The following is a 13,060-nucleotide window of genomic DNA, read 5'->3' on the forward strand; positions in this document are numbered from 1 at the left end:
TCAGAGGCTTAGAATGATTCAGAATGTTCAATGCATAGTTCTCAATGACAGGAGGGAGAATTTTTAATGGGTATTTCTTTTCAGATATATGATTGGTCTCTAGGTTTTTGATAATAATATGGTCTTAAATTCATAATTAATAGCAGAGATTGATAATTTGGAAACAATGGTAGTGAATGAAACTGAAGTTGAAAAACAGCTGCTACTTATGTCACTAATCAGACCATATGAATAGCAGAAGTTGAGCAATTTCAAAGTAAAACTGATATTTTTTTTCCAAAAGAATTTGGACATTTGAAAATAATTGACGTACATTAAGTTTTAATTCTATAATTTCTTATAACATATATGGATGAAGAATATTTGAGTTTAAGCTTTTAATTCCTAGAAATTTTATACATTAAATCTCCTGCAATTTGTCACTCTGGATGTTACTGTTGTTAAAAAAAAAAAAAAAAAAAAAAGGATTTCTTCCAGAAAAATCTGCTGATATATAGGTAAGTGTAAACTCTCCCTAATTCTATTTCTCATATCCCTAGGTCTATTGGCAAAAAGTTTGTTTCACTGAATTTTGAACTTCTAAAACCAGTACTTTTTTTTTTCCCCGCTGATTTTTGAGCTTGTTTCCCAGATTCAAGCTTGTATTCCATGTTATGTTTCCTATCCTGGTCTTTTGGTGACCTCTCTTTTTTTTTTTTTTTTTTTTTTTTTTTACTACTTTGTTCTTTAGGAAAATGGGTTTTCAAATAGAAAAAAAAATCTTTGTTAACTATAAACTTATTGTTTACTTTAAAATGAGATATTTATACTTAGGTCTCAGTTTTTTCTTTATTCTTTTTCTTTTTTTTTTTTTTTTTTGGCCCTACTTTCCTTTTCCACTATAGGTTTCAGTATATACTTGTATGTGAATACACATGCACACAGTTCACATACATACAACTCTCACAAACATACACAAAATATATGTATAATTTGTATAAGAGCTGGGGTCAGAATGACCATATAATTAATTGGTTTGCTTTATTATTTGCCCATTCTCAAGTCATTTTAATTCTTGTTTCAGAATATGATAGACCTTATTCCAATTTGGAATCTGCAGACCCTTTCCATTCAGTACTGTTACTGAAAACAGAACCCTTTTAACAAGTAATACTACCATGCTACTTTGGAAACTGCCTAGTACCCCAAAGATTTGATACGCTTTTTGAATTGGATACTTAAATGGACCAACCAAAGCAATGTTTTGATTGGCTATAATTTGTATTTTTGAAACCACTTAAAACAAACATTCCTCAAGAAGAGTTTGTATGTCAAAAGTCCTTTAGGTTTTAAAGTCTTTTGATCTTTTCTTACTATATACAATCAGTCTGCAGAGACTGTTTTGTTATGTGTCTATTTGCCTTTGTACATATGTATAGCTTGTTTGAATAATCATTGTATATCTCCATTAATGTTGTTCTTTGCTTTGTATATAAATTAAAAGAGTTGACCCAGGTGTTGTTACACAGTGTCTGTCATCCTTAGAGTTGACCAGAGGCACACAAACACACACACAAACACACACAAACACACACACACACACACACGTGTATATGTGTAATATATCAAAATTTACTACTTATTTCTAATAGAACTATGAAAGGATTTTAAAATTTTATTTATATTGGATGAGAACTAAGAGTATACAAAGGTATTGGTAAAAGTTGCTGTTTCATGAATTAGTTTGAGAAAATATTTTAGGTCAAATTTATATTTAAGAAATAAAATTTTATTAGTTCAATCTTCCTTTTTTCCTGAGTTTTTCAAAGGGGGAAAAACTGGAAAATTTTACCTTATATTTTTCCCCAAAGACTTATAGTTTCAAAGGAATTTATACTAGAAAATAACATGGCTATACATTTTTATATGTATTGTATTTTCATCAGCAGGGTTTATAACCAGGACAGATTTTTATTATTAAAAATATTTAATTTCTGAGCTTGTTGAGCAGAGTATAGATAGTATACTATCTATAGATAGTTCTATAGGTAGATAGTTTTAGTCATTCTAGTGTTGAAATTGGAAAACAGATGTCTTCTGTCTAGTCTCTTCCCTACTATTTTATGACTTCCGTAAGGTTTTGTGCTTGTTTTATATTTCTTATTTATTCATTTGGGTTAAAAGTTTATTTTTCAAGTATTTTCAAATCATTGTTTACATGCAAATATGTATTTTTCATAAGAAAAGTTAGCTGTCTGTCACATAGCAAAACTATATGCTGTAAAACTTGAACCACATTTTCCCAAAGCAATAGTCTCTTCTTTCTTGATATATTTAACTTACATAACAAGGAATTATGATGCTAATAAATGACACAATGTTGCTGTATTACTAAATGGTACTCTAACTTATCACAGAATTGTTCACTTTTGAAAAACCAGTCTATAACCTGATACATGGATAGAGAGTCTATAGGTTACAGCCAAGGTTGTTTGATGCCTATATACTAACTTTTTAACTAATGCAAAGATAATAGTCATAGGGCTGTGAGTTGGGTTGGGTATGGAGTAGACATTGTTGGAAGAATAAACTTCACTCACAGAAAATCTGTTAAAAATCACAAAACGCTGATTTAACCCTTTACAGTATACGACAGTTTACAAAATCTGCCCTATGAAGTAATACTCTAAAAGTTTCCACTTTATTTTTTCTTTATCATAACAAATTCATTTTCACAATATTATTCCTTTATGTGTATGCTTTTTTCCACATATTAGGAATTTGTCACTAAAAGGTTTTAGGTTAGTTACAGTGTAGCAAAGCATTTAGCATTAAATACTGAGAATATTAGTGAACTTTGAAAATTGAGCTAAAATTCACATGAATCATAAAATTATAGAATAAGTTTTAAAAGAGTGCACTTAGTAAATATACCAAACAAAAATATACAGTAGATTAACAACCACAGATAATTTTCTAATTGACATTTTAGATAAGAACACCTGTTTTGCACTTGGAACCATAAGGAAAATGTCTAGGAACATCTAGTTGTTGTTCAGGATCCACCATGAAGCTGAAAAGAGAAAAACATTTTCTAAAATAATGAAAATAACTTACAGGGCAAAGAACGTTCAAGGTGCAAATTATATCTAAAGAGACCATTCCCCTTACCTTTAGTCTGCATAATAACTTATCTTTCTAGTCACCATTTCCTGACTGTTTGAGGCAAGATTGAACTCTTCTTATGCACTTATTTGTACCATATCTTTTGGCACTTTGTTGCAGTCTAAAATTTTTTGTTCTAGGTGAATAGAACTTGTTTTGGCAGCAAAATTATAAATGCCGTGAAGCTAAAATCATGCTATTGTTCTTATTAGAATCTGCCCAACACTGGCAGTAGTTAGGCCATATATATATATATATATATATATGGTATTTATATACCCAGTATGAAATCCTATATGTAGAAATACCATGTATTTATACGTATAGTATACATATATGCACATGTATTTATATATTATATTGTATGTATATACATAAATATACATATACATACATATATGTATACATATGTATATACATATACTATAATATATACATATAATATGTGATATGTACATCTATAACAATATACATATATGTACACATATATAATATACATATATGTATTTATAAATATGTATCATATGTATAATATACATATAAATACATGTGTAATTATACATATATTTATACATATGTGATATTTATAAATACCATATATTTATACATATAGGATCTCATAAATATTGGGTATAAGCAAGTAGATAGGTTATAAATAATATTTTAGTATATCTGTATGTTAAAATTATAAATGTTTATCCCAGTGAATATAGATATCCCGAAAACAAACCAATGGCAAAGATGTATGATTGGTGGAACGCTGTGAGAAACACATAAATGGAAGGGATTGAAATTTGCTTTCAAAGCTTTTCAAGTAATTTGCTGGAAATAGGATCTTTTTTTTGTATCCTGTTTTCTCATAGCCATAGGCTTTTCTCTTATTGCCAAGGGACATTCTGCTCCACAGACCAAGTTGATATACTGTTTTTGTCTGGGTGGTTTATGATGGCTAATGGATCTGGGCTGCCATATTCCAGTATGCTTCATTTGAAGGATTTTATATTTGAGAGGTCATTGGAATGTATTATAGTGTATATTTTCATATCTGGATGCAGTCTGTCTTAGTTGCTTAATTTCTTTAGATGTATCTTAGGTAAACCACTTAGTAGTCTTAACCATAAAAAGCAATCTTACCAGAAATCATAATTTGTAAGTTAAATTAGAAATACAAACCTACTCATACTGCGTTTTTAAATGTAATATCTGCCTTTTTTCTTTCAGATTTTAATTTTAGGTATAAATATGTGCAGCTAATACATTTTTAATTATTTATTTATTTTGAGACAGAGTCTTGCTCTGTCACCCAGGCCGGAGTGCACTGGCACGAACTCAGTTCACTGCAAATTTTGCCTCCCAGGTTCAAGTGATTCTCCTGATTAAGCCTCCCAAGTAGCTGGGATTACAGGTATGCACCACCACGCCTGGCTAATTTTTTGTATTTTTTAGTAGAGGCAGGATTTCACCATATTGGCCACTAGTCTCGATCTCCTGTCCTCTGGTGATCTGTCCACCTTCACCTCCCAAAGTGCTGGGATTACAGGCATGAGCCACAGCACCCAGCTAATTATTATTATTTTTTAATCTTCATAACCATTATAACACAAAATGCACAAAACTGGTTTTTAAAAATAGTATTATAAGTTATATGGCCATTAAAACCCACAAATAATATTTATATGCTAACTTCAACTTACTGGAATAGGCCTGCTGTCACAGTGATAAAACTTTAAAATAGGGTAGGATGTCCCAATAAATGTTAAAATGTTGTAGGTTTTAAAATTGTGTCAGAAATCATGCCTACCTTTTCCTCTTGTTCTACGAAATTCCAGTAATCATTGTTGAAATTAAATGTAATATGAGATTAATACAAAATAGGGCAGCAATTAAAAGGCATTAAATTGTGTTGAACCTGGCTGGATTCACAGAACAAGAATTGATCCAGTTTTATCTGTAGTCAGTTTTTCTTTCTAAATTAGGAAATGCTCTGAGAGAGAAAGAGTAATATAATGCATGTGCCAATGACACTAGTAGTGTATAGAAAATAATTCAAGATAATGATAGCATTGGGTCAGAAAACTATCAGATTATTCCACATTTTCAATTCTTGCTATAGCATTTTTCCCCTTACTGATAACTCAGTAGCCTCCTATTCTGTCCTCTTTTCCTATTCTATTTTTGTTCAGGTGTTTCTGTCCTGGAAAGACTCAAGGCACCAATAAGAACAAGCTTTGTTCCTTTCTTTCCACATTGGTTTGGGAGAAACGGAAATGGGTGTGATGGCGACACAAAAATTACGTGTCAGGACTTCATGGAAATTTTGACTGAAGACCAATATATTTATGATGATGCCAAAGTCCTATTCATTCTTTCATCTAGGAAATAATTTCTTTTTGCCACATACGGTCCTATAGTAATACTGTAATAGGGTAGGGAATGTGAAGATAAATAAAATGTGGATCTCACTTTCCTGCATTCTGTGTACAAAGCCTGCAGCAGTCATATTTACAGAAGTTGCATTCTAAGATTTTCCCCCTATTTTATTTTATTTTATTTTACTATTATTGTTTTTTGAGATGGAGTCTCGCTCTGTCACCCAGTCTGGAGTGAAGTGCCTTGGCTCACTGCAACCCTCCGCCTCCTGGCTTCAAGCAATTATCCTGCCTCAGCCTCCTGAGTAGCTAGGATTACAGGCATGCCCCACCATGCCCAGCTACTTTTTGTATTTTTAGTTGAGGTGGGGTTTCACCGTGTTGGTCAGGCTGGTTTCGAGCTCCTGGCCTTGTAATCTGTCCACCTCAGCCTCACAAAGTGCTGGGATTACAGGCGTGAGCCTACCAGGTTCAAGTGATTCTCTTGCATCAGCCTCCCAAGTAGCTGGGATTACAGGTATGCACCACCATGCCTGGCTAATTTATGGGTAGGGATTTTGCTTTTAGTTTGTACCCTCTGTAGCTCCCAACACAATGCTTGTTCAGAAATGGAGCTTAATCAGTACCAGTAAATAGGCTAAACACCCTGGTGCCTAGCACATATTAATACTCAGTAAATATATGTTTAATCAGTAATTGGATGGGTAGATGAACAAATTGTGTCCAATACATTAAATTACAATATGGTAAAATATTTGAATAATTTTTTGAAATATCATGATTTGGTAGTACTTCAAGTTTGTTAATATGATTAGCAAATGACTAATAGTAGGTTCATTATAGCTGGGAATACAAATAGGGTTCACTAAGGACAAAATAGAACAAATATATAGATCTTTTATTTCTTCCCCCCCACTCTCAAACCATAAGATATATAAAGAAATAAATAAGAGAATACCATTGATAAAATATAGAAGGGAAGAGCATACTGTCTTTTAAGAAACAAAAAATACAAAAGGATATAGAAGCATTGTAAACCCAGGATAATTACCAGGAACTAGCATTGTAGATGTGAGTTCTGGAGTTTCCAAGAAATCCACATTACTTCTTTGGAATGTCTTGCTATAATTTGTCTGAAGGTGGCTGTGTAAATAATTACAGGTTAAGGCTGTGCATTTTTATTTACAATCTTCCCGAGTACAGCAGAGATCAAATTTGATCAAGATGGCAAAGTTCAGGATGATGTGGATTAAGTAAGCTCCTGGATACAAGCTTCTTTTAGTGGTTGTTCAGCTTTCAAAAATGACTCAGGAGTAATTTAATAATTGTTATCAGAAACTTTTTTAAAAAGGTTTTAAACCAGGAGAACATTACTTTTTTAGAGGATAAAATAGGAAGTAGACTTTACTGCAGCAAATTTAAATAGAAAAGAATATTATAGCTGTTGGAGAGTTTAAAAAACAGAATAGATAATAAGACAGACCGTATATTTTACATTTCTAGATAATAAAAATAAATCTGAAAGACTATCTGAAAGTGTTGGCCTGGAAGCACAGAGTTGAGTAAGTTACCTTGTTTCCTTCTATGGCTGAAATACTGTTGCTATCATTTTGCCTTCCTTTTAGCACAAAGTGCCTTCAAAATTGCCACAAAAATAAAACTTTTAGGTGAAATATGGATCAACTGAATTTCCAGGTATTCTATTACTTCCATCGCCATATTTAACACCCTAAACATGGACTTATTTAGAGAGCTATATTCTCTGTAGTCAGGAATTGTTATATACTCTCAGAAGAGCAAACATTTCTTTCATTCCATTTTAAAATTATATGTTTGTTTTCTATTAGTAATTATTTTAGTTTTAAAGAAGTTGATTTGTTTTGAATTTTTGACAATCAACGTCTTGAATTTCCAGTTTATTTTTAGTCTTTAAAGACATTTAGAAGGTGTTGGGCTGCAATGACTCTAAAAATTGTATGTAGTTTTGTTATAAAATAAAATAGCTGCACAAACTATCCTATGAAAAATTAGGTAAAGCTCTTTTTTCCACCTCATTTTTGTCCATCCTTTGTCTCTACCCCCACCACTACCCTCACCAGCTTTAGACACACATACCCCCATTTATATCTTTTTATCTGAAAACATCAGTAAAATGGTAAGACTCAAAGTGGGATCATTATCAAAAGTATTTGTACTTCAAGACAAGTGGTTTCTAAGCCATTAAATACATTTTTTAAAGTGCATAGAATTCAGGGTAATGGGCAAATGGGACAGGTTTTAAGGTAAGGTAAAAGAGAACGGAGCTTTCCTACAAATCCTAAAATTACATCATGCATACATATTGCCACCTTCCTGGCTTCACATAAAATCAGGCTTGCTCACAACTTACCTATTCCATACACTACTATTTTCCCAGAACTCATAGATTATGTAGCGAGATTCATTTGAAAGCTTCTGTATAGAAATACTGAAATGGAAAATAAAAGGCATAATTAGCTACTGGGAATTAAAGATACAAGCTAACTTTTCTAATATCTATATGTAGTATGAAACAATCTTATCCATTAATAGAGGAAACAATCTAAGGTGCCTGCATGAAAATCAAACAGATTTGTCAAGAATTTATTTGTTCAATATGTCTGTTTGGCATAAGTGTTTTTTTTGTTTTTGTTTTTTGTTTTGTTTTGATTTTTTAGTTTTCTGGTTTTGCATCATGAAAACAGTCTCAATATATTGCAGACATCACGAATGTAACTTTTGCAAAATTGTATTCATTCATTCAAAAAGGTTTATTGAGCATCTGTTGTGCTAGGCCCAGAAAAATGTGAGTGCATGCTACCTGCCTTTGCCCTCAAATGTAGCTGTTAGGATTGGCCCTATCAACCACTGTACCTCTGCCAAATTCTTAGCCTTACAACATTCCTGTATTGACAGTTTTTGTGTGGGTCCTGCTCTATGCCATTTGAGTCACTTGGACCACACTACTGTTATACAACTGACTCCTAGTTCGCCAATACCTAATGGCTCTCTTCCCCTTTCTCTTTTTTCCCTTTCTCCCTGTCTCTCAAACCGTCTCTCCCTCTGACGCGCGCGCGTGCACACACACGCACACACACACTGCTCAACACTGTCTCTGGATGAAGTTTAAGAGTCCACATTCTGGCCATAATTGCAAGGGTTTTTTGTTTTCCTTTTAAATTTCTTTTCCAATTTGTTTTCCTTTTAAATTTCTTTTCCAATTTGGGTGAGACAAATTTATTCCTTCCAGTCCTTTGGCTAGCCCAAAGGAGGAAAAAGTCTACATAATATGTTTTGAAGGAGTGAAGAAAGTAGGCTGGCTGAAAACATAGGTTGAGGTGACTGCAAATTTGATTCTGTAGCAATGAGGAGCCACCGAAGGATATAAAGCAGGGAGAGTGACGTGGCTATAGCTATGTATTAAAAGATCCTTCCGATGGCCCAGTGGGTATTGTATGAAGGGTATTGTAAAGTAGAAAAAACAGCTGGAAAGATAGTGAAATAGCATAGGTGAGAAATGATGAAGACCCAAATTAATTTTGAAACAAAAGAATAGAGAGATTCATAAACTTAAAGAGTGGGAGACAAAAATAAAGATAACTTTAAAAACTGAATTACAAAAGTACAGACTGTTCAGCCTGATGGTTCACAATATATTCATATTAGAAAGCAAAACGGGGAGTTATAAAAACAATAAGGCTTTTGGGTTAACAAAGAATTTACTAGTAAACTTACCAGTAAGAGAACAAATAACAGCAGTAAAATAGTTGATTAATGTAGATTTAGGAATTACCTAAGTGTGACCAGCAGGTGGCAGTAACTACACACAGAAATTTTAATTTTTTTTCTTTAGTTCTGCTTGTGTTTTTTTCAGTTTATTTAGTTTGGTTCATTAAGGTATGATGCAGCAAATATTGTTTTTAGCTCAACTTCAGATTTTCTGGAGAAAGGTTTACTCTGGAATCATAAGAATTGAATAGAAGGTGGAATTTGTGATTTTCTAATCCCAGGAGTTCATGAATGTGCTCTTTGGGGGTTCACTAAAATCCCAGAAATGATCTGCAAATTAATATGCATATATATGTTTTTCTAGGAAGAGAATCTATAGCTTTCATCATAGTCTCAAAGGGATGTAATCCCCAAGCGTAACCTTCAGCAGTACACTGGACAAATTGCAATCCATCTCTATTTTCTTTAGGATAAAGTTTAAAATACTCAGCCTTGTATTTCAAGCTCTTCATCAACTGCTTCCTGAAAACTGATTCATTTGTATACTTATTACATTAAAAGCCCACTTATCCGGCTATTTGAACATTTCACTTTCCAGACTAGCCATAAGACCGTAAGATAAGAAATTCATAAAATTTTAGCATAATGCTAAAGTTTTTGAAGGAGTAAAAAGGAGTATGAAATGGCAGTGATTTAAAGTATAGCCCAACAGACCTTCCACCATCCACCATTTATTAGCTGTGCCACCTTGATCCCAATACTCAACATTGGTTTCCTTATCTGTATAATAGTGATAACAATACTATGAGAATTAAAGTGTTACATGTAAGGCCGGGCACAGTGACTCACACCTGTAATCCCAGCACTTTGGGAGGCCAGGGTGGGTGGATCACTTGAGGTCAGGAGTTCAAGATCAGCCTGGCCAACATGGTGAAACCCTGTCTCTACTAAAACTACAAAAATTAGCTGAGCACAGTGGCACATGCCTGCAATCTTAGCTACTCGGGAGGCTGAGGCAGGAGAATCGCTTGAACCTGGGAGGTGAAGGTTGCAGTGAGCCAAGATCAAGCCACTGTCTCCAGCCTGGGCGACAGAGCGAGACTCTGTCTGAAAATAAAGAAAAAAAAGTTACATGTAGAATTCTTAACTCAGTACTTGGCTTTGTGTGTGTGTGTGTGTGTGTGTGTGTGTGTGTGTGTGTATGTGTGTGTGTGTGTATGTGTGTGTGTTGTTAGCCCAATAGCTAAAAGGAAAGTATCGCTTTCATTCGGTGACTAGCTATGAAAGCTAAGCCTTAATGGTATCAAAGCTAAGAAGCATGACAGAAACAAAAGGAATGGGGTGGGAGGAAAACCAGAAAAGAAATGGAGGGAAAATGTACATATCAAAGCAATGAGAAGCAGCAAGCTAATAATATAAGTATTAATAGTGGTGGTGGTGATGATTTCTACATGTATTGCTCTGTTCCAGGCTCTAATTTAAGCATTTTCCATGGATAAGCCATTTAACCTTCACAGATACTTTGGGAGTCATGTGGCTACACTGTCCATTGCCTCCCCAAATATTACTCTCCTCTTACTAACATACTCTGCCACTGTTCAGTTTGCAATACACGCAATGTACTAATCAGTGTTGGACTGAGAATATCCTGATAACCTTACTCCTCTCTGCTGGACACTTGGTTTCCTAACCTTTCCAGTGGCCAACAATGACCATGCGACTTGAATTCTGGCCAGTGAGATGCAAGGGGAAGTACGCTAGGAAGCAGAGACTCTGGGAAAACATTTGCGTCTTCAGGATCAGACATGAGAGGAGAGCTTGTTGGTATTTCTCCCTTTTTCTTCCTCACTGTAGGCCATCTGGTGAAGAGCCAGAAGGCACATCTGAAAGACAGATCTGGGATCTTTGATGACAACATTAAGCTGTATAAGAACCTTGAGATTTTTACCTCCAGTATTCCTTTTGAGAATAATAAATGTACTTATAATATAAGTGACTGTTACTGTGCTTACTCTAGATTGCAGTTGCAAGCATTCTTATTTGATACCGGAAGGTGGTGTTGTCTTCGTGTATTTAATTCTCCATTGTTTACAGATAAGGAAACTGAGGAATGGAGAGATGAAATGTCTTGTCCATGGTCGTCACAGCTGCTAGTGAGTAAACCAGACTTTAAACTTAGGCATTTTTGCCTTCAAAACCTGCATTCTGACAAAGAGTTAGGAAACCTAATAAAGGTGACTGACAAGAAGCAGATGCAGTGATGAAAGTGCAGATTCTGTCTCAAAGGCACATGGGTGAAAGTGCTAACCAGAATTGCTTTACAGAATGGGTACTTTCAGTTAAGGGCCAAAAAGACCAATATGGGGCAATGATATTTAAGGACATTGATATTTGAGACTATACCATATAGATAATGACACACAATGATCACAGTGAGACAGCAAGAAAAGTCCAATTGCGAAATAATTTTTAGAAAGATTTGTCAGCAATTGTTAAAGGCTTAGGGCTTGAATGATTAGCTTTCAATTATTTGTAAATGTAAAACTGCACAACAACACACGTGTGATTTGTTACTTGTGTGATTCTACTCCCCCGAAACAACCTGTGTCGTTCTCCTTAAAATCTTCATACTTCCTGTGACACTTAACACTCATTGGCTAAAGCAAGAGTTCTTTGGCTAAGCTGTCTTTGGATGCAGGCCCTAAAAGCTTCAACCTTGAGCTTTGGGAGATCTTGAATATTCCTGGATGCTGGAAAATGTGTCAGTGAAATGGCTTCTAGGGGAAATGGATGTGGCTTAGGAACAGGTGAGATTAAAGATTTTAAATGAGGAAACTCCCCATAATGGTCCGGACTCTCCCTCTTGGCTTCTTCCTTCCCCATGTGCATGTCCTACCTTAAATCACAAGCAAGGCCTAACCAATGAAGAAAAGACATGGCAAGAGGGCCAGTCCTCACATTTCTCCATACCAAGCTGTGGGTCACCAATTTATTTCATCTATATAATTACTGATTAATGAGGCTGGGCATGGTGGCTCACTTCTGTTATCCCAATACTTTGGGAGTCCGAGGTGGGCAGATCGCTTGAGTTCAGGAGTTCAAGACCAGCCAGGGCAACATGATGAAACCCTGTCTCTATAAGCAATACAAAAATGGCCCGGCATAGTGGCTCACACCTGTAATTCCAGCACTTTGGGAGACTGAGGCGGGCGGATCATGAAGTCAGGAGTTCGCGACCAGCTTGGGCAACAGGGTGAAACTCCGTCTCTACTAAAACACGAAAAAATGGCTGGGTGTGGCAGCACGTGCCTGTAGTCCCAGCTACTTGGGAGGCTGAGGCAGGAGAACTGCTTGAACCTGGGAGGTGGAGGTTGCAGTGAACCAAGATTATGCCACTTCACTCCAGTCTGGGCAACAGAGCAAGTCTCCATCTCAAAAAAGAAAAAATTAGCCAGGCATAGTGGCATGCACCTGTACTCCCAGCTACTTGGGAGGCTCTGGTGAGAGGATCACTTGAGCCTGGGAGTTTGAAGCTGCAGTGAGCCTAGATTGCACCACTGCACTTCAGCCTGGGCAACAGTGTGAGACACTGTCTCAAAAATAAATAAATACTGATAAATGATTAATGATTCAATGTGCCACCATTATTCCTTAAGGATGCCTCAGGGTTGATTCTTACAATGTAATCCTACATTCATATTCCTTAGGCCCTTGACATGGAGTTTTGAATACATTCAAATTCTCGAATTTCGTAACTGAGTGACTTTAGAAATCATTTTGTTCTATTTAATGACTATGAA

The 13,060-nt window shown here is 35.1% G+C and overlaps 1 protein-coding gene across 1 annotated transcript in view; it reads right to left on the minus strand.

Moving 5' to 3' along the window:
* Positions 1-437: 437 nt before the first annotated feature.
* The window catches only part of LOC105497276 (N-terminal EF-hand calcium binding protein 1), a 173,446-nt gene continuing 160,823 nt past the window's right edge, over positions 438-13,060 (minus strand). The window contains exons 11-13 of the mRNA XM_011768284.2: positions 7,903-7,980; positions 6,565-6,656; positions 438-3,052 (exon numbers count right to left, since the gene is read on the minus strand). Coding sequence (XP_011766586.2) covers positions 3,024-3,052; positions 6,565-6,656; positions 7,903-7,980 — 199 coding nt within the window. The 3' untranslated portion in view covers positions 438-3,023. The remainder of the gene's footprint in view (positions 3,053-6,564; positions 6,657-7,902; positions 7,981-13,060) is intronic.

Source organism: Macaca nemestrina, chromosome 8 (assembly GCF_043159975.1).
Source record: "Macaca nemestrina isolate mMacNem1 chromosome 8, mMacNem.hap1, whole genome shotgun sequence".
NCBI classification, from domain to species: Eukaryota; Metazoa; Chordata; class Mammalia; order Primates; family Cercopithecidae; genus Macaca; species Macaca nemestrina.